At 38.0% G+C, this 23,616-nt stretch overlaps 1 protein-coding gene across 1 annotated transcript in view; it reads left to right on the top strand.

Moving 5' to 3' along the window:
• LOC150093127 (motile sperm domain-containing protein 2-like) overlaps positions 1 to 23,616 on the top strand; it is a 227,228-nt gene that overhangs the window by 57,627 nt on the left and 145,985 nt on the right. Inside the window, exon 2 of the mRNA XM_090414158.1 lies at positions 5,767 to 5,859. Coding sequence (XP_090270284.1) covers positions 5,767 to 5,859 — 93 coding nt within the window. The remainder of the gene's footprint in view (positions 1 to 5,766; positions 5,860 to 23,616) is intronic.

The raw sequence follows: 23,616 nt of genomic DNA, 5'->3' as shown, positions 1-23,616 counted from the left end.
ACACATATACGAGAAGTTGGCTGGTCAACCTATAGTACGTTAGTACCATATATGGGTAGTGGGTTGGGAAAGGAGAAACTTGTTTACATTTGATTTAAAAGCCTGTATGTTGTATTCCTTGGGATATACGTCAGGGGGAAGATCTATATCCCAAGATATAGAGAGTACTGCAGTAACAGGGATGAAGGAAGAAAATAAACTTGTTTTGTGGGTTTTAAGGTGTACTGTGAAAGGATGTTGGGCGGCAGCTGTTTCAATGGGCCATGATGCTGTTTCGGATTAACATTTTCCATGGAAATATTTATAGACTATACAAATCGCAGAGACCAAGCGTTAATGTGAAAGTGAGAGGGAGTGAATTGGTGAGAGATGGGTCAATTATCAATCTAATTGCTCTCCTCTGTATTGAGTCAAGCATTTTAAGGGAGCTTTTAGGAGCTCCACTCCAAATGTGAGAGCAGTATTTGATAGCTGGTCAGATTGAGATGTATATAATGTTAGCAGCTGTTTAGAGGTGAAGTAGTGTCTTGAGCAAAAGAGAGAACCTAGTTTTTTGGAAGCTGAGGATGCAATGGTTGTGATGTGTTTATGCTAGGAGAGGCTTGGGGTCAGGGTAATTCTGAGAAGAGAGATCTTATCTTGTCTGAGAATTTGAGTGCTATCAAACACAATGTTGGGGGAAAATGGTTATTTTTTGTGAGAAATAAGACAGAACTGGGTTTTACTAGCGTTGAAGTTGACGAAGTTATCTGGGCCCCATTGGAGGATGGCTTGGAGATCAGAATTAAGGGCAGTGGTGGTGATTGATGTTCTGTGGTTTGGAGTGAGTTGTGTAGAGTAGGGTTTGTCAAATGAGAGGGAGGAGTGTAATGCATTATCGTCTGCAAAATTGTGTTGGGTTAGAGGTCAACTGAAGTAAGTCATTGATATATAGAAGGAAGAGGGTTGGTGAGAGAAGTGAACCTTGTGGGACTCCAGCATTAGTTGGATGGTGAGAGGATAGGGAGCCATCTACCATCACACATAGTGTTTGTCCAGACAGGAAGCTGGCAATCCATCTGCAGAAGTCCTGAGACAGTCCAAATGATGGGAGTTTGCTTAGTAAACCTTTGTGCCAGAACTGGTCAAAGGCTTTAGAGATATCAAGTGCAACTACTTTAGATTTTCCAAATTTCTCCATGGTATTTGTCCAGCGATGGGTGATATATGAGAGTAGATCTCCTTTTTATCGGCTTTGACGGAATCCGTACTGGTGGTCACTTAATAGTTGGGCACCTTCAAGGTAGAGTAGGAGTTGAGAGTTGGTTTTCTCCATCACTTTAGATAGGACTGAAGGGAGTGAGATAGGGCAGTAGTTAGATGGCAGTGATTTGTCACCCTTTTTAGGAATGGGTTGAATATGGGCCAGTTTCCAGGCTTTGGGATATATACCAGCGGAGTAAGAGAATGTGTACAGATGGAATAGGATAGGAGTTAGTTCCATTGCGCAGACTTTCAGGACAATTGGAGGAATGCCATCAGGGCCAGGAGACTTTTTTGTGTCTAATTTAGACAACAGGTGTACGGTATCTTTTTGGCAAAAGGATACTGGGGGCATTGCATGCTGGGCAGTTGGAATGGCTGGAGTGCATTGCCATTGTCAGTTATGTGTTCATTGGAGGCAAATTGTGAAGCCAGGAGGTTAGCTTTTTTCTGTGGGTGATGTTGCAATTGTGAACCATCTGGGTATGATATAGGTGGGAGTAGTGTAGGGCAAAAATTATGACCAATTGCCTTGGCAAGAGACCAAAAGGCATGGTTGCCATTCGGACGTTGCAAGCTTCCTGCTTTTTGCCCGTTCTAATTCTGTTTTAGAAGCATTGATAATTTTCTTGCATCTGTTTTGGGCTTTAGTATAGGCATTGAAAGAGGACTAGGTTCTTGATTTGAGCCAGTTATGGTATGCCTGATTTTTCATTTGTACCACCTTGGCACATCTTTTGGAGAACCAAGGTTTAGTTAGGGGATGGCAGTTCAGAGTAGTGTGAAGAATGTATATTTTCATGCCAGTGAAGATTATTTTGGTGATACGTTCGATGCATATGTTTGGACTGGAAGACCGGAAGCAATAATCCAACCATGAGAATGTAGCATAATAGTCTTGGAGATTGTCCCGTTTGGCACTGTTATAATACCAAACTACTCTTGTGTTGTCGAAAGGAGTTTAATAGTGTATAGTTAGGGTGGTTGAGATGGATAGTGCTTGGGGAAGGTGAGATTTGAGTTTCTGTTAAAAAGAGTATGTGGGGTTTGGCAGACTGAAGATGGTAGTGGATGCTATTAAGGTTGGAATTGAAGCCACGAATGTTGAAGTGGATATGCAAGGTTCTGTGAGACATGGATTTGGCTACAAGGATCTTGGATGTTTCCTATGCAGTGCCTGCATACTGGCTCCTTGGTGGCTACTAGTGGAGTCACTTGGTTTTTGCCCTAGTTTGGTTTGTTTGTAGTCTATCATCCAACTGTTGTCTCCATTTTGGCGTTTTTCTTCTGGTTGTCTTTGGGATTGGTGTCTTTGTTCTCTCTGGGCAAAGGTTAAATCGGATTGAGCACGTATGCGTGACTAGGGAAAAATGTCCTTTAGCTTGTTTATCACAGTTATAAATTTGGATGTGTTTGGTGTGTCGCAGGTCACTTTCACGAGACGTGGAAAGTTCGTTCCGTCCTTTCTTTTGTTTACGTCTTCTTTTAAGGATTAATCGTTTTCTGTCGGAAAGTTCAGGATAATGATGTTGAGTCTCCTATTTTTGGCCTCAAGTGACTTGTGTACCATAGATGTGATTAGTTAATGAAGTTCGTTAGCTGGTATGGGTGCACTTGCGATTGGGCGCTGGTTGTTGTATATCTTGAGCTTAGTTTCCAACTTTCTGATTTTGGAGGAGAAAGTATCTATCATAGTATTAAGCTGTTGTTCAAGGTTTTAAACTCTCTTGCCTAGGTTTAGTAGCTGTTTTACGGAAGGTAGGCACATTGTACAGAAGTAGGGCTGGTTGAGATCGGTGAAAAACTTTTTCGCCGATTCATCTATTTTTGCCAGGAAGTATGCAGCCAGTTGCAACAGAAATCGCACAATATACCTTTTTTTCTTTCTTTAACTTCGGTTTCATAGCTGTGGCACTTCGTGATGTCATTTGGTTTGTTGGCGATGCTACGCTCATGGGACTAGAGGTAATCTTCCATGGTTGGCCTTTGTTGCCACCATCTTTACTTCGCACACTAGGCATGGCGCTTTCACGTGGCTGTTTTTTAATCGAAAAAATAGCTGATTTAATGTACTCTAGTTCTCTTTTCTAACAAATGTGGCAAGTAATCAAAGATAAAATTTCAGCATAAAAATTTTATCTTTGATGAAATCTCATGTTACCTCAATTTTCTCACTTAGCCTCCACTGTAGCTTGAAACATGCATAAGAAATCAAATCCAAAACAGGCTTCATGTGGGACCAAATACAAAAAAAGTTGCTTCCTGTGCATATGGCAGTTGAGGCATCTGATCCTTTGCTAATGCCCCCCCCTCTCTCTCTCTCACACACACAACTTCTGCCCTTTCTTTCACATCTATCTCTGACAATCTGGTATACCATCGCTCAAAGACAAAGCAATAGTTCTTGGCATTTCCTTAACTCTTAGACAACCAAGGCAAATCTCTTCTTACTATACTAAGAACTACACACACTATGCCTCCTGATCTATTCCATCAGAAGGATATGAGAAAAATTCTCAGTAGTCTTGATACTAATAAGTCTAATTTTCCTTGTCTAGTTTTCTTGCCAACTGTGATAAAATCTTGTGCTCCAGAATTACCATCTGTACTATATTACATATATAAGCTGTTATATTCATCTGGCATCTACCAAACAGATTAGAAGTTTTATTCAGCCTGTTCCTGAAAAGAAAGATAAGTCTGCCATCAAATTCTTATCCTATTACCCTCAAGATCATATTCTTGAAAGTAATAAGTCATTAGCTTCTTCATTACTTGGATATAAGATAATTTGATCACCAGTGTGGATAGGGCTGCTTTCCTCTTACAGCAGACCTTTAGACATAGGACATGGAAAAGTTTGAACTCCTTGATATTCCAAGACATTTGACTGTCTCTAGCATTTAAAAAGAGTAGAAGAAGAAAGAAATCTGTTAAAGAGGATAAAAAGAAGAAAAGGAAACTGGATCGGACATATTCTGAGAGGAAATGGAATCATCAGAGATGCCATCAAAGGAAAAATAGATGGAAAAAAACCCCAGAGGAAGAGTAAGGAAAACAATGCTAGATGACATTCTGAATGGAGACAGGTACACAACCTTGAAAAGAGAAGGCTCAGAAGAGAGTGGAAGAAAAGTTTTTGCTACTAATAGAAGAACCTGGTCATTTGCAGAATACTTAAGAAAAAGCATTTGAGGCCTTCATACCAAGCTGCATTTTTGTGGTTTCTATGGTATATTTTTATGGTTTCTTACTCTTTGTGATTGGATCACCAGTTTCCTCTCAGGTTGCTCATTGCATGTTCTTGGTGGAAGGTTTCCTGTCATCAAATTTTTCTAGCAATGCTGGAATAACCCAGAACTCTTGTGCTCTTGGCCACATTCTTCCGCTTGTATTCAGTGACATTATGACCATTATAACCTCAGATTATCCAGTTTTGCTGATTATCTTTGACTATCATTGCTATCAAAAATCAAAACACTGTTTTATCTTGTTTCCTGTAAGTAATATCATGCTTTACTCCCTTTCACATTATCAAATGTGAGAAGGAGTAAAACATCTTCTCTACTTGGGAAGGTACTTTCAACACCTAACTTATCCTGGCACTTTCATGAACAATGCTCTGCTGAACTGGCTACTATCATTCCCTAACTCTTACAAAACTGAGAACAAGCATAGCTGCTGGTCAGTGCCCATTTACAGTCTGGCTCCAAACTTGCTGAACCAGCCTCTCAGCTTTCATACCATCTATCTCTGTTCTTTGGAAGGCCTCCCATGCTGATTTACCCACACTCTATATCCTTCAGGTTTTTTGGGAGAGGTGACAAAATTCCTCCTGTTTACCTTCTTGCCCACACGTTGCATTGCACTGAATGTGCTATAGGTCTGATTTTTTGTGAGTAGATTAGATAAATATTAAAAATAAACTCTATCATGTTATTTGCACTTGGCATTAAGACTGGGTTCATTTATCTGTCTGGTATTAAATAGTCCTGAATGTCATTGATAGAGATTGGGTTTAGGACTAATAGCCTTTTACCAAACCCACTTATAAACTTTTGGTTCTGATTCATGCAGCTATGATATAATTCTGGAAACTGGGCAAACACTAATTCAGTAATGGAAAATTCTTTTTGTATGGAATGTCATTAATAAAGAAAATACTGTTTGAGTATCCTTGATCCTCAGTTAAGTTCATGTTACACATTGAAAAGTTTATCATTTTGTGTGTGTGTGTGTGTGTGTGTGTGTGTGTGTGTGTGTGTGTGTGTGTGTGTGTGAGAGAGAGAGAGGGAGTGAATGAATCCAAAGTAATAAGAAATTTGAATATAAATCTTAAATATAGTAAAAGACTTTTCCATATATAATACCTTTTTTATATTCAGATGTGAATAATAAAGATTAGCATTAAATTTGAACAGTTGATATCTTGACTTTCATTCTAATTCTCTATTGATGATTTTTGTTATCATTAGTAACATTATTAAATATTAGTTAATTTTTTTTTTTTCATTGTAATGGCAGCAAGTAAAATTACTGAAGAACTTTTACGTTCATGTAAGGAATTGGTAAAAGATTTAAGAAAACTATTTTTAGAACATCAGAGTGAAGCACAAGGTAAGCATTAATTTAGTTTTAAATATAAATTTTTTGATTTTTAAGTGTTATTATTACGGGCAACTCCAGGGAGTCATTAGACTCATCGAGGGAGGCCCCAAATCGTATTCATCACAACTATTCGACATTCACACAGTATCTATCATACCTCGCCTTAAACTCATTCACTGTCACAGCATCCACCACAGACTCAGGGAGTGCATTCCACTCATTCACTACTCTAAAAGTAAAGAACCCAGCTCTAACACCTTTACTAACCACACTTTTGCCCAGTTTCCATGGATGTCCCCTAGTCCTCCCACAACCAGCCCTGTTCTCAAAAATATCTTCTGAATTAATTTTATAGAAACCCTTCAGTAATTTGAATGTCTCAATCATATCTCCCCTCCTCCGCCTATCAACCAATTTTTCCAACCCACAAATCCTCAACCTTCTCATACGGTTCATTCCACAGACCTGCTATCATCTTGGTCACTCGCCTCTGGATCCTCTCCACCTCCTCCCCATCAAGAAGAAACCTAGGTAACCAAATCTGAACACAGTAGTCGAGATGGGAACAATAACCTGCTTGTCTCTGCTTGTCAACGTATTCTTCAGCAACCAAGTGATTTGATGAGCTGATTTGGCCACTTTTGCAATGTGTCCCCTAAATTTCAATTCCTTATCCACCAACACTCCTCAATCTCGTGCCTCATCAATTTCCTGGAGCGCGGTTCCACCAATGCAGTAAACTGCCGCCAATCTTTTTACCCCAAAATGCATAACCTTACATTTTGCCACATTAAATTGACATCCATTTTCCTTAGCCCAGACCTCCAATCTATCCAAATCATCCTGCAAAATTTTGATGCAATCTGCATTCACTATTGCCCTACCCAACTTCGCATCATCCGCAAACAAATGAACTGTTCCTCTCAGATCCTTTCCTATATCATTTATGAACAAATTAAACAGCAGTGGTCCAAGAACAGATCCTTGTGGCACACCAATAGTCACAGGCCGTCTTGTGAACTCTACTCCTGAGTAAACCACTCTCCGATATCTCTCCGTCAACCACCCTCCTACCCATCTCACCAACCCTATGTCCATTCCCATATGCTGCAATTTACTGATTAGAATTCCATGTGGTATCCTGTCAAAGGCCTTAGCAAGGTCCAGTAGAATCACTGTAAACCCATTACCCTTATCCAGTTCAGCCGTCACTGTGTTATAATACATGAGCAAGTTACTGAGGCATGACCTACCCTTCACAAAACCATGCTGTCCCCGATACAGTATCCCATTTTCTTCTATCCAATCTTGTATTTTCCTCTTGACTATTTTCTCTAAGACTTTGATAATGATTCCTGTTATGCTGATTGGCCGGTAATTTTCAACAGCAGCCTTGGAACCACCTTTGTGCAGTGGAACTATTTTCCCCTCTTTCCACCCCCTTGGGACTGACCCAGTCCTGAGGCTCAAATAAAACAAAATGGTCAAGGGCACTGACAATTCTTTGGCCGCTTCATGTACGACACAAGCTGGTATACTATCCAATCCCACAGATGTATTGACATTGAGGTTCTGTAATAGACTAGTTATCTCTACTTCATTCATCACAATTCCAGTATAAGCTGTTGGTTCTTCCATTCCTGCAAAGTCACCACCTGGATGATATACTCTTGCAAAGTGCTCGCTCAGTAATTCCACAATATCGACTGATTCGGTTACCTCCCTACCCTCAGCATTTTTTAAGATCATTCTACCATGAGCATTTTTCCTTTTACTTGCAACATTGAAAAAACTGTTTGGGATTCTCTTTAGCCTGCGTGGCCAATTTCCTTTCGTAATCTGCTTTTGCTTTTCTTACCACCCTTGTTACCATCCTGGCCTGAGCTTTATACTGTTCCTGCGCCTGATGGTCACCCTTCTCCTTAAATTCCCTCCACAATTGTTTCTTTTTTTGCAGCTCAAGCTTAATAGTGTTATTCATCCATTTAACCCCTACTTGATTTATTATTCGGACTCTTGGTATACAGTCAACCATTGCCTCCTGCAAACAGTTCTTAACCACCTCCCATGCACTATCAACATCCAGCCCTTGCAGTTTTACATGCCATGGCATTGAGCCAAGCACACACCTGAGCTTGTCATACTTACCAGCCAGGTAATTCCACATGTACCCTGTCTTAATTGTAAATTCAACTCCTTTAGCCACCTCCCAAGTCATGACCTTATGGTCACTCTCACCAATTGGTGGCAACATGGTCATGTTCGTTACAGCCACATTCTCAGTAGCAATTACTAGGTCCAGCACTCTCTGCCCCCTGGTATTTTCCAATACATGCTGTCGGATAGTTGTCCCTTAATAACCGCATAAAATCCAATTCCTTCCTCCCATGTGCCCTCTCCTCTTTCCAATCAATGTTACCATAATTGAAATCACCCATAATAATTACCCTCCTTCCACTCATTTCTTCTATTTGCTTATGCATACTATCCCCACCATCCACTCCATCACCTGGTCTATAGCAGCACCCAATTGTATATTTTGTTCTGCTAGATTCTATCTCACACCAAACAGCCTCAAATGTGCTTTTTTCCCCATCCTGCAGTTCATCTTCTATATTCCTTGGCTGAAGCTCATCAGCTATCATCAATAACACTCCTCTCCCCCTTTTTATTCACCCTGTCACTCCTGAACACGCTATACCCGTCGCATTCAATCCCACTAGCTTTATCATCTTCTGTCAGCCATGTTTCACTAATACCGACAACCTGTGGCCTGGAAGTGCTAACCATGGCCAAAAACTCTTCCTTCTTGTTCCTAATACTCCTGGCATTAGTGTACATGAATCGCAGAAGCCCATTTGTCCCATCCCTACTTTGATGCCTTATACTAACTATCCCATTCTGATTTGTTGTCCGTCGTACTCGCTCGGGCATAATATACTCATTCATACACTTAACTGCCCCCCTAAAGTCTGCATATCTACTCCCCCCTCTTAATAAATCTAGTTTCCCTGAGTCTGTACATCCACTTCCACATCATTCATCAACACTCTTTCAAGTCTCCGTACACCAACTCCATTCAAATGTAACCCATCCATCTTATATAAGTCCTTTCGCCCATCGAACTCATTCCACACATCCACAAATTCCACACCACTCTCCATGCATAACCCATGCATAAAGTCATTGGCAATTATGGCCCTCCTTCTAAACACTTCGCTGTCATACCGTGGTAAGATACTCGCCATCCTAACTCTCTCTCTCTCTCTTCTCTTTTGCTACCTCAAACAACTCACTCACATCCTCTATCAATTCCATTTTGTCCTCTTTCAAATCATTCGTTCCTGCCACGATTATCATCTCTTTCACCCTCTGTTTTTGCAGTCGAATAGATTCGCTGACGTCCTTTATGTTCGCACCCCTGGCTGGTACGACTTCATTAAACTCTCAATTATTATGCCTCTTAATAGCGAATCCCCATACAGCACTCGCTCCTTCATTTTATTGACGTTTACAAACATTCTATTATTTGCCGTCACAGACTTCCGCCAGTTATTTGTCAGTACGTTCAACACACATTTTTCCATACGCTCCAGTTGTCTTTTAGCTCTGTGTATCGCACCATTCAAACAGGCAATTTCGCTACTCGCATTTATCTAACCATTTTCATTATCGTCAAATCATCCATTCTTTCTGTGTTTCTACTTTCATTTACACTTTCAGCAATGCTCTCACACCTATCTGGCACTACCACGCAATTCTCTAGCACACCGCCATTTTCTACATTCTGACTATCGTTAACGATATCACACGAAACACGCTTGAAGTCCTCATTCTCTATACACTTTCTACACATATTAACTCCACTATCACTTTCTAACCAGACTCCCACTGCTCTTCGCAAGGCATACATCTCACAGATAGCACATTGCATAAATTTGTTTACATCAAAACTCTTAAACAAACATGGCGACCTGGCCGCCATTTTTTTCTTTATCGGTGCCATGTGTACGCTATCTTTTCTTAAAAATGATAATTAAAATAATAGAAAACGCGCAAAAATTGCACAGACACACGAAGAAACAAAAAGCAAACAATACTACTTAAAATTCTAGTAAAATATCTAATGTTAACACAAAATACTACTAATCTTTTCAGGAGCTCTCGACAAGCCGACGATCTAATCAGTGCGACACCAAGTGGCCTGGTATACCATCCAATCCCACAGATGTATTGACATTGAGGTTCTGTAATAGACTAGTTACCTCTACTTCATTATGAGTGAATTCATCTTTACAAACTTGACCCTCCCAGACTGATTCATGAATTTGGATGAAATTTGATAATGGGATCTTTTATTACAATTTATATTTGGAATCCACTCCAAATTGCACAGTTTGATTATATCCTTAATATAGTGCTATCCTTAATATAGTGCTATGTTATGCAAAACTTATTAGATGTTCGACATCTGTGTTAAGGCTTAAGTGCTGGGAAAAACTCATGTTAGCATCTTAATGGAGTGAAACAGCACTTAGAAAGGATTAAAAATATTATTTAATTTTTTGAATATTTCTAACACATTTAGATTCTTTCCTTTCTCATCTCAATATCTTCACCTTGGAATCTAGTTTACCATGGAAGAAGAAACTAGTAATAGTTTATCCTTTCTAGACAATTTGGTAACATTCCTACCCAATGGTAATCTGTCCTTTTCAGTCTACAGGAAGCCCACCCACATTGGCCCACCCTTTCAACAATATGGTATCATTAAAACACTAACCAGAAGAGCCTATAACCTTTTGTTTCAATGAGTCCTCTTACAGTAGAATTTAATCATATACACTGCCCCTTCTTATATATATATATATATATATATATATATAAGAGATAGATATATAAAAAAAAAAATCAATCCTTTCTCCCAGTTCTCATCCTTTTCTTCAGAAATATTTTAGTAATACTGTCATCATCCCCTATGTGAGAAGCACTTCAGAAAAAATAGTCTTACTAAAGATCAACACGTCCAGGCACAGAGAGTATATGAAGTGACCTGTTCTTGCCGGTTGGCTTACTATGAACAGACAGGAAAATCAACCAACATCTGCATGGAAGAAAACAAATGCATCTGTAGTCATGAATAGGTAAATTGGAATTTGTGGACCATGCTTTAGATAGAATAGAATGCTCATAGAATCAGCTAGAAAAAGAATACCATGCTCCAAGAAATTATATACTTAGTTTAATCCATTATCCAAGTGTAAGCAAACAAAGTTTTTGTTCCTGAAGTATCTTTCAGGACTGGGGCAACTCGTGGCAAAGGTGGTATGACTTCACATCACTTGCCTTAGTATCCCATCATGCAAAGCACATCTCCTTGTGGACATGTATAATGCTATGCATTATGGGAAGGGTCACTATCCAGACCAGTTTTGACCTTTATTTAGGTCTCATCAATGAGAGCCAGACATGCAGATGAGATACCAAGGTTGAAGTAATGCAGAACTCATATTTTCCTATATGAGTTGCCAAAAGGTATCACACCTTGTTAAAATACTCTGGATTAGAGATAGTTGTTGAAAGTTTTTCACTTGGTTATATTATAAATTAAAGATACCATAATGCATAGCATTATACATCTTGCAGGGATGTGCTTTGCATTATGAGATACTAAGGCAAGTGATGTGAAGTCATATACCATCTTTGTCACGAGTTGCCCTAGTCCTGAAAGAGATTTCAAGTGCAAACTTTGTTTACACTTGGATAATGGGTTAAACCAAGTATATAATTGTTTGGTATCTTTAATTTATAATATAACCAAGTGAAAAACTTTCAACAAATACCATGCTCCATTGCAGTAAATTTAGAAGAGAAAGACTATTTTTGGAATCTCCTGTTGTTCTTTGAAATCAGCCTAATTTAAATATGGTTGCATTAAACTTTCCAAAATATGGGAAACACTAATATTTCAAGATCCCAGTTTACATCCTAGGCTGCCAACAAGTGCCCATAGAGGGCACCCCATGTAGTTATGACTAGTCTTTTGTGCACATGTTTGTTGTGTGTTACAAGTCTCATTCTCCATAGCTCAGTCAGTTATAGATGAAGCCCTTTGGTCAGAAAGATCTGGGTTCAATTCCCATCAGTGATGTGATGAACCTTTATCTGGTCTCATACGGTGGTGGTGGTGGGGGGGGGAATTTCTCCTGGAAACTCAGATTTTTCATCTCCAGAACAGGCAAACCAGCCTTCGAACACGTCTGCTATTAGAAGACATAGAACACACCAGTAGGCATAGGGCTAACCACCTTTATCCTCGAGATATGGTAGTGTTTAAATGTAGAAAATCTTTGATACCGCAAGGTAAAAGAAGAGGGAAGGAATAATAAGAAGATACAAGTCTTATATTGTACTCCCTGACGATGTCTCAGTAACTGAGATTAAATATTGGAAGAATTAAATATTTCTGATTCTTTCTCAGTGCTGTTTCACTTTATTAAGCCTCTGATGCATGTTTATTGACACTTTAAGCCCAAAATGACATAGATATTCTTCTTAAGATTACTAGTATAGAATGCAGTATATTCATACCCCAACTTGCACTGCCCCGACTTCCGCGAATCTGGAGTTACGTGGTTTCTTATATGTACGTATTCCCGTCCCACTTCACGCCTCACCGCTAGTAGTATCTTTCTGGTGCCGGCTGCATTCACCAGTGTCGCACATGCTGTGAACAAGCACTGACGTGTTTTGTGCGGTCTCCATTCATACAAGATTTTTATAGTCTACAAACCTTGCAATTGTTTAATGTTATGTTCTTGATAAAAAATTTTATCACATAAAAAATAATAAAGTTGTCCAAAAGAAGCAAGTCAGATTCTTCTACAGCTAGCAAGAAAAGAAAAACATTGACTTTGGAAGCAAAACTCAACATCATTAAGGATTTTGAAGGCGGAATGAAAATTTGTGAGCTAGCAAAGAAGTTTGGATCTACAGGAATCCACAGTAAGAACAGTCATAAAAGAAAGGTTTACAGATTTTGGAGGACATACATTCTAACGAGGAACGAATTGTAGCCACAAAGCAAGGAATAAAAAAAATCATTGGCTTTCTATGAAGAAATTTTGCGTGACAAGAAAAAGACATTATGCCGTCAGACGAATCTATTAGATTTTATGAAACTATCGACATAGAAATAACTTTCTTTTTTTTATGTACGAAAAACTACAATTATGATTATTTCTTAAAAAATATAGGTATTTTTGTAAACCTTTGGTCCCAATTGTATGTTTGTAAATATAAATTACATGCAAAATTATACCCCGGGTTACGCGAATTCGACTTGAGCGCTTTTTGTTGGTCCCACCTACCGCATAACTTCGGGGTATGACTGCACTTAATTGGGGAATAAATCTTTGGTCTAATGTGCTGATGAAACTAATTTTCAGGCTATCACAATGTTGGGCATATACCAAAATTTTGTTTTGACTTCAGTCTTTAGCAATCAAATCTTCTGTCTACACTTTCATGTTGGTGGTCCTGCTAGTAGATCCAGATATATTATCCAGCCAGCACGCATTAAACTATTAGAAAAATGTACCCTTGCAGTGAACAAACGTAGATATGGTTGACCCCACGCTACGTGCGCACACACACACTTCAGAGGAAAGGCAAAGTCTGTTTTCCTAGGCACTGCTGATCAGCTGGTATATGAGTTTTGCCTGATGTAATGCCATTTCCATAAACTGTTGTTTGAATACCAAAGTAGGTTTAGTTTATTTTTTTTTTTTTCTGTAGAGCTTCAGCTATTACAAAGACCCAATGCTCCTTTATTTTGAGGGTACAGCTTTAAAATAATTATTCTCTAGACTGGATGCTAGCTATACTAGACAAAATTAATTGTAATGTTATTCCAGGTGTACTAATGAATAATTTTGTTGCAGTTATCTGCCAGGTGTACAGTAGTTGCAAATTATGGACTTATCCACATACAAATGTTTTTTGGAATTAGAGACAAAGCAATTAAGACTGAGGCCAGTGTATTATGTCTCTTAATTGCATGTCTTCTTTTGGCCAGTTTGCCTATTTTGCAGAATGAAATATCTTGAGTTTCAGGCAGGGAAAAAGCTACCTTCTTTATATAAGATCAACTTATAAAGATTTTTCAAAACTAAAGGGCATAGATATGGTGATGAAGATATATTAGAAAATGTCCAGAGAAGATTGACTAAGGGTAATTGGTCTTTGAACTGTGGCATATGAAGACAGTTTGAGAGACTGTGATTTGCAAAGCCTCGTGAATAGGTGAAAGAGTGGGGTAGGATGTGGTTGAGACATATAAAAGTTGGTAAAGGGATTTTTATCAAGGTAATGGGGGGAGGAAATTTTTCATAGAATGGGAGAGGTGGGAGATTCAGAACAAGAGTATACTCTTCTGTCCTGAAGATATCGCTATCAACAATAACAGTGAATGAGACTTGTCTTCTCTCCATGTGAATTTGTGCAGACATAACCTTTTCTTCAAATTTTCCCAAAACGTTTAGTATAGATTTCCTACTATTCTGTTTACATCTACAACAGGGACAAACACGTCATTTTTCTTTATATTGAATGTCTTCTATGATGACTCAAAAATTCTTTCACTTCTTAGAGCATTTTGTGAGATAATAGGAACAAATTAGTCTCATTGTTTAATTCTGTTTTTTATATTATTATTTGGTAACCTCCATGGAGTCAACAGACTCTTCGTGAGAAACCCATTCAACCAGCAACATGTGTATTATAATTAGCTTTGAAGTTATTTACACTAGCTGCGCACACAACACACTCAGACAGTGCATTCCACTCTCTCACGTAAGAAATCTACTCCTTGCACCCTCCACCATATTATACGTCCTCCAGAGATGACCTCTTTCTTCTCATCTTAACATCAACTTTTTATAATTTCTTCTGTATTAATTCTGATAAAATTCTTAACTGACATGAAGGTCTCTATCATTTTTTCGTCTTATCCACCAACCTCTATAATTCATATTCTCTCAAATGCTCTTCATAACCATGCACACTCCAGGGTCTTTATCACTTTGGTTGTTCATCTTTGGATCCTCTCTAGTGTTTCCACATCACAATTAAAAGTAGGTGACCAAATCTGAGCACAATAGTCCATATGGGGTCTGACCAATGCCTTATATAGATATACTACACCACCTCCTTTTCCCTACATGTCAATGTACTTTATATTATAGCAGCAGTAAAATGGGCAGTCTTTGCAACACGTGTGGTGTGATTTGGAACTTCAGTCCACTGTCCACCATTACTCCAAGATCCCAAATCTCATTCACTTCTGAAGTACCATTCCACCAATACGGTATATAGTCTTATATTTCCAAGGCATTACACATATCCCAAAGTGTATTGCCTTGCATTTACTAACATTAAAACTGCAACCTCACTCGTTTGTTCACGCTAAAAGTCTATTCAAGTTTTCCTATAGAAAATTAACATCAGCACTATTCCTGATAATGCTACTTAACTTTGTATTCTGGGGAACACTTGAAGATCCCCAGTCAATCCTCAAGAAATATCATTAACAAACAAGTTAAACTGTATGGACCTGAGAACAGAACCCTGAGACAAATCGCTGATCGATCACCTTCCTTTTCTGATGCACAGCTCCATTGTACACAAACATGCTGCCTTTGTCCAGAGAGCCAATCTCTGTTCCATCTAACTATACTATCTATCTTATCCTCTGCAGCTTGTACACCAACTTATGTGGTAATCTGTCAAATGCATTTGCAAAGTCCAAAATTATCACTGATTTTCCCTTATCTTGACACGTTCATCACCTTATAAAACATACAGATTGCTTACCCACAAACTCATTCTGACCATCATAGAGAATCTTATGTTAATCAACCAATCCAGTATTCTATTTTTAACCAATTTTTCCACACTTTGATCACAACTTTAGATGCACAGACTGGTCTATAATTGGAAACTTCTGCTCTTGAACCATGCATTTGGAGAGGTATTATTTTGCCTTCTTTCCTTGCCTTAGGAACCTTACTCACTGCAAGACTCATTAAATAACTAGGACAAAGGCATGACTAACTCTTTTGTACATTCTTTAAAAATACGTGGTAATATGAGGGTGGTCTGAAAAGTTCTCAGCCTAACAATGAAAAAACAAATTTATAATTTCAAAATTATTTATTTCTCAACATAATCTCCCTTAAGACTAATACATTTATTCCAGTGATGCTCCAGCACCATTACCCCATCCCTGTTGTGGTTCTCAGTAAGATCTGCAAAATACCCCTATAAAGCTGCAATCACCTTTTCATTCGAAGAAAAATGCTGACCGGCAAGAAAGAGTTTTAATTTTGGGAAGAGATAAAAGTCAGAGGGAGCCAAATCTGGGGAATAGGATGGATGTTCCAACAATTCATAGTGCAGATCCCTTAATTTTCCCATTGCCAAAACACCTTTGTGGGCAGGTGCCATTGTCCTGATGAAAGATGATTTTTTTTTTTTTCTCTGCAGACTGGGTCTTTTCTCATGAATTTTTTCATCTAGTCTGGTTAAAAGATCAAAATAATATTCCTGTTATTGTTTTACCCTTTTCAAGATAATTAATAAACAAAATGCCCTTAGCATCCCAAAACACCAATGCCATGGCCTTTCTTGCTGATGAAACTTTGGTGCTGAACAACCGGCTTGTGTCCACTGCTGTTTGGATTCTGATGTGGGTGTGTGTAATGGTGAATCCAAGTCTATAGTCTTGGCAATTTCATGTACTTTTGACTCGCCAATCATCCAATACCATATTGTGCACTTGATTAATGATTTCTGGTAGTGTTACACTTTTTGGATATCCTTCATGTGGATCATATTCAAGGCTGGTACGGCCCCATTTAAATTCGGCAGCCCATTTCTTAATTGTCAAAAACAAAGGAAAAGAGTGCCCATAAACTTTTATGAACTTAGAATGAATTTCTTTTGGCGTTTAAACCTTCTTTTATAAAGAATTTTATAACCACATGATGCTCAATTTTATCCATTTCAAGTGATACAGACAATACTTCTGCTTCAGACAGCTGTATCAAACAAACTACTTGATAGAATGACTTGCAATTTCACATAGATGCTTATGACAGATGTACCAACTTAGTAAAAAAAATCTTGCCGATAATGTTGCAATCTAGTCAAGGCTGAGAAGTTTTCAGACCACCCACGTCATCCATTCCCAAAGCCTTATTAACATCTAACCCGAGCAACAATTGATGCACCTCCGATTCTTTCACTTTTAATTCTTGCCTTCCCTCTACGTGTTGCACTGCATCATTCATGCCACTGTGATATACACTGATGGAATGTTTGTTAAATAATTCCACTATATCATTTGCTAGGGTTACTCTGCTACCATGACTGCCATAATTATTTTTCCTCTTGCTTGCCATATAACAAAAAAATTCTCTTGTGTTAGGTTTGACCTGACTATCCAATTCCTTCTCATATTCTACTTTTTCTTTTTTAACCATGCTTGTCACTTTTCTGGCCTGCACTTTGTAGTCTTCATGCATCTGTTCACTGCAAACTGTCTTGTACTTCCTCCATAACTTCTTTTGTAACACTGCTTGCTTGATTTCACTGTTTCACTCCTACTCTGTTTATTTGCTTAATGCTTGGTATACGGTTATGCATTGCTTCTATTAGATACTGCCTTATCTTTTCCCATGCACAATGAACATCTTTTCTACACAATTCATCAACTCGGTATATCGATGCTAGTTGACTACAGAGCTTCTGATAAACGTCCACCTTATAGTTCCACTTTTATAACTACCTTTTTCCTGTTTGACTACCTTCCAGACCAGTATCTCATGATCTCTTTCACCAACCGGTGGCAGTGTTGATACCTCCTTCACAACCACATCCAGGATGTCACCAAATCGAACACTGATAAACCTCATGTTGCTTTCATCACATGCTGCTTTAGATAGTTATCCTGCAGAAACTCAACAAATTCACTCTTGTTACTAAACACGGTCTCTTCTTTCCTATCCACATTCCTATAATTAAAATCTCCTATTCGAATCATCTTTTTTTTTTTTTTTTACTTGCCTTGATTTGTCTAAAGATTTCAGTTAATACTCTTCACAAATCCCTGGCCTATAACAGTATGCTGTTTATCGGTACACAATAAATAATGGAAAAAACTCACGTAGAAAGATTATTTACTAGTATAATTTTCGGCTGTGTGTCGCAGGCATCTTCAGTACATTAAGCTCAAAATTAAACACTAATTGACAATTCCAAAAAAGCGCCACCTAAGTAGCTGGTGTAAGATAACTAAAAAGGTCAATAACTTTCCTAAAAAAAAAAAAAAAAAAAAAAAAAAAAAAAAAAAAAAAAGTTAGGAAAGATTAGCTGATTTGTAAAGTACTATCTCTCATAAAGGGGATAGACGTGAGCCGTTGGATCTGTTTAAGTTAGGAGAATGAAGTAGAGTTTCACATGTTTCTTTATAAAGGCATTCCATGAGAAACTGACTTTTGTGAAGAACTCTTGTCTTTCTCCAATGAACTCTGTGTCTAGTGAAGATGGCATTGTTCAGAAAGTCCAGACTTTTCAGGTTTAAAGTATTCAATATAAGATTGGTGTTCTTCTAGCCGAATAGAGGCAGATCTTCCCGTTTGTCCGAAATAAGATAATCCACAAGAGCACGGAATCTGGTAGACACCTGGATGATTAAGATGTGGAAGCTTGTCCTTAGGAGAAGTGAGAAAGGTGGAGATTTTTCTAAACGGTCGAAAGGCCACAAAAATATTCAATGGTTTTAAAACTTTTGCTATATGTTCACTGATGCCTTGTACATAAGGGATAGTAATGCGTGTTATTTCCTCTGTGTTTGAAGAGGAAGACATATTAAAACTACTCAAAGTGCTTTCAATGAAGCAATTCTTATAACCATTAGATAGAAAGGAAGAAGTTATGTATTGTAGTTTTTTCTGTAAAAGATCGTCTGTAGAACAAAAGGAGTGGGCCCGATGAACCAGTGTTTTAATAGTTCCTGCCTTTTGACTGGGATGGTGATGAGATTCCACATGGATATAATGGCCTGTATGAGTCTTCTTTCTATAAACTGAGAAATGTAGGTTACCATCTGGTTGGCGAAGAATTAAAAGATCTAAAAAGGCTAACTGCTTATTTGATTCTATTTCTAGGGTAAACTTGATCCTAGGATGAAATGCGTTTAACTTAGTGAGAAATTGTTGAAGTTCATCAGAAGAGCTATTCCATACAGCAAAAATGTCATCGACATATCTGAACCAATGCGTAGGTCTGGGAGAAATATTGTCAAAGATACGTTGTTCAAAATGTTCCATAAAGAAATTGGAGATAGCAGGAGAAAGAGGATTATCCATTGCTGTTCCTTCAATTTGTTGATACAACTTATTTTTAAAGGAAAAATAACCAGAATTTATTACAAAATCAAATACGTTTACAATGTCCGAAGGAAATTGTAATCCTAGGGAATTCTTTAGCTATGTGGCCAATAGGAGGAGAAATGACTGTGGAAGATTGACATTGTGGGATAAAAACAGGAATAGAGTGACTGATGCAGAGGACATAGAATTGTTCAATGAACACTTTATTGGAGTATTTCATCCTGAAGGAGCAAATTTTAATGCTAGAGGGATAGGGCAAGTACAAGGTTTAGAAGTGCAGGAGGAGTATACCTTACATTTTGCTGCATTAAACCAACACCTCCCATTAATTTGCCCATCTGAATAGCTTATTCAAATCCTCTTGATTTGAACAGTTTATTCAAATAATAAGCTATTCAATTGACTGATAGATTTGATAGACTTTGGATTTTTGGGCCACTCTCCTTATATTCCAGTTTTGCCTTCTTTACTGTACTAGTCATTCTCCAGGCCTGTGTCTTATATTCTTCATGCATCTGCTCTTCACCTGTCTCCTTATATCTCTTCCATAGCCTCTTTTTCGCATGCAGTTCCTGTTTAATATTGTTTGTCATCCAGTTTATTCTAAATTGTGTCCTCTTCTTCACTCGTGGAATATAGCTTACTATTGCTGCTAACAAATATTCCTTCACAATTTCCCAAGCACTAACAATATCCTGTCCCTCGAATTCTTCCCTCCATGAAACTTCCCCAAGTTGACATCTAAGACTGTTGTAATCACCTGCCTTATAATTTCACATGCGTTCCCATCTCTTTGATACTCCTGTATGTCTATTCATCTTCCAAGTCAAAGCCACATGGTCACTCTCTCCAACTGATGGGAGAGATGTCATCTCAGTTATTATCAACTCTTCTGATGCTATGACCAAATCCAAAACTTCTGAACCTCTTGTTCTCTCTATTACATGTTGCCTAAGACATTTGTCCTTCAAGAATTCTAGAAATTCCATTCCCTTATTGCTACGTACATCTTCCTCTCTCCAATTTATACTGCTGTAGTTAAAATCTCTCATAACAATCATTCTTCTTACACTTGCCAAACTCAGCTATCTAAAAATCTCCTGGTCCTCACCCTCTGTGCTCCTTGATCTGTGGCAACACCCCACTAAATATCCTGTTCTGCCCACCTCTACCTCACACCATATGCTTTCAAAATCATTAGTGTCACTTCCTTCCAAAGCCTGCACTCTCTCTCTTAGAGGAAATAAGTCATCACTTATCATAAGCAGTACTCCACCACCATGCTTTCCCTTCCTATCCTGCCGAAAAATGTTGTACCCTGCTACTTCTATTCCTGTTGTTATATCCTCTGTTAACCATGTCTCAGTGATCCCAGTAATCTTTAGCGAGGCTGATGCTATCAGTGCCATCAATTCCTCTCCTTTATTCTGGATACTCCTGGCATTGGTGTAAACATAAAAATGCCATTATCCTTTCTAGACTCTACTGGGCTCAGTGTTACCTGTACTCTTGAGGGACAAGAGTTCCTCTACTACCATTAACAGTACTCCCCCTTCTATCTTGATTTTCCTGTCCTCAGCATACTTTATCATAGCAGCAACATGATGTGCAGTTTTTGCAGCATATGCGATGTGCCCTTGGAACTTCAGTTCACTGTCCACCATCACTCCAAGATCCAAAATCTCATCAACATCAATTTTCTTATTGCCTTCTATTCAAGAAGATTATTCTTATGTACTGCTTCCTTTTCTCCTGCTTACCCATGATTATACTAACTACAAGCTGCTATCATCTTGTGGTTTGTTTTTAGAATGTCACTTGTTTTTGTGTTTTTTGTAATGACTATTACATATGGGGTATGCCAAAAAAAGTCAAGTTATTTGGACTAGTCTGATAAGTCTGTGATTTACTATTGATTGACACAGGTTTGAGATATATTTTAGCAGCTTGCTGACAACATTTGATGGAGAAGGGTACAGGATGCATAAGGATGTTTCAGACAACGAAAGCTTTGATATTCTCACCTGGTATTTGGGTATTTAGGGAAATTTGACAAGAAATTGGTTGTCTGATCAGTACATTGTATGCGAGATGTGTCCTAAAAGCATGTTATGTGGTGTGCAAAAGGATTCTGTTTTGAGGCTTATTGTCTACCTTATGTTAACTGCCCAACCAGCTGTTATGGATGAAATATGAATCTTAAACTTCTTATCGATGCTGTTTTCAGTGGAAACTTTGCATTCATGTTTTGGATGTCTGATTGACACATGATTGATTAGTAGCATGATTAACATATTAATGCCAGGCTATATTTTGCACATATCATGCATCTGGTGGGAGCTTGCTTAACTTTGTAACATGTCTCTTTCACTTTGGGCATGCAGGTATATTTTACACACTTAGTAATAAGTGACATGTCAATTTCAAATTGTAGAATTTTTGTGTAAAATTAATATTTGTGAATCATCTTTATAGTATACCCATAGAAAATATAAACTACAAATGGTTATAGAATTTCTTTTATCAGTGTATGTAACCAGAAATCAGTCTTTTTTTTTTTCCCTTCTAACATAACTTGTGTTTTTCTTGAAAACACACGTGCAATGAATCATTGTATGCCCAACAGATTGTAAACTCGAAGAAAGATGATTTTTGTATCCCCTCCCCCCATCAATGAGTGCCAAATGACAGCTTTTGTCATGCTTCGCATGAACATGTAAGGATTTACTTAGTAGATCTGCCAGATTGTTCAAATTCAAGACTTATGAAGTACATCATGAAGTAAATATCATGAAGTAAATAAGTCAAGACTTAATACTTGACTTATTTACTTCATGATGAACAAAGGCAGCTCTTCCAGTTTGTGTATAGTAGGACAAACCAGAAGAGCAAGGAATCTGTTAGACACCTAGAAAACCAAATAGAGAAAGAGTGTTCTCTGGTGAAGAGGTGATTTTTTTTTTTGAAGGACAACATGATGTATAAATGTTGAGAGGCTTTAAAATTTTTGTAATACATTCAGATATTTCTTTCACATAAGGCAGTGGAATAAGAGCAATTTCTTTTTGAGCAGGATGCCTATAGCTGTTGCAAGATTTATTAGTTTCACATAAACCATTTGGCATGAAGATTGACTTAGTATTAATGCAATTCTTTGTATAGTGACTAATCTGTAGATAATATGGCTGTTATGTATTAAGCTCTTAATAGTCCCAAACTGTTATAGTCTGAATGAATATATAACAGTTTTGTCCTAAATACTGCAGACTCGCTTAGTTGATAAAGAATTGGATCTAGAAAAGGCTTTTTTTTTTTTTTTTTTTTTAACATGAACTATATTTATTTTGGATATGAAATCTTCTAAATCAGCAGATGAACCATTCCAAACTTCATCAATGTTGTTGAAATACCTGTATCAAAGCAGATGAGCAAACCCATGGTTGTACAAGAAAATATTACGAGAATTCCTTAATGTTTTGTGACATCTACTTATCATCCTCTTCAGATCTCACTGCCAGCCAGATTAATAAGCTTAATCTCATTGACGATAATAAATTTAGTTTAATCCTTTATCCAAGTGTAAGCAAACAAAGTTTGCACCTGAAGTATCTTCAGGACTGAGGCAACTTGTAGTAAAGTTGGACCAAGCTGTCATCACTCCCTGTCTCAGTATCTCCCATAATGCAAAGCACATCTTGCAGACATGTATAATGCTATGCATTAAGGGAAGGGCCACTACCCAGACCGTTTTCGACCTTTATTGAGGTCTCGTCAGTGGGAGCCAGACCCAGAAGAGGTGATACTAAGGCAGAAGCAATGGAGAGGTCATATTTACTTATACAAGTTGCCAAAAGGTGTACCACCTTATTATTAAATTAGAGGATTTAGAGAAAGGTGTTGGAAGTTTATTTTCCACTTGGTTAGATTATAATATAGTTTAATCCTTTATCCAAGTGTAAGCAAACAAAGTTTGCACCTGAAGTATCTTCAGGAGTGAGGCAACTCATAGTAAAGGTGGACCAAGCTCTGGGTAGTGGCCCTTCCCTTAATGCATAGCATTATACATGTCTGCAAGGAGATGTGCTTTGCATTATGGGAGATACTGAGACAAGGAGTGATGAGAGCTTGGTCCACCTTTACTATGAGTTGCTTCAGTCCTGAAGATACTTCAGGTGCAAACTTTGTTTGCTTACACTTGGATAAAGGATTAAACTAAATTTATTATATAATCTAACTAAGTGGAAAATAAACTTCCAACATCTTTCTCTAAATCCAGAGTAATTTAATAATAAGGTGGTACACCTTTTGGCAA

Source organism: Typopeltis vanoorti, chromosome 24 (assembly GCF_054136105.1).
Source record: "Typopeltis vanoorti isolate ZY-2024b chromosome 24, IOZ_Tvanoo_1.0, whole genome shotgun sequence".
Taxonomy (NCBI): domain Eukaryota; kingdom Metazoa; phylum Arthropoda; class Arachnida; order Uropygi; family Thelyphonidae; genus Typopeltis; species Typopeltis vanoorti.
This window is presented reverse-complemented; position numbering and strand designations above follow the sequence as displayed.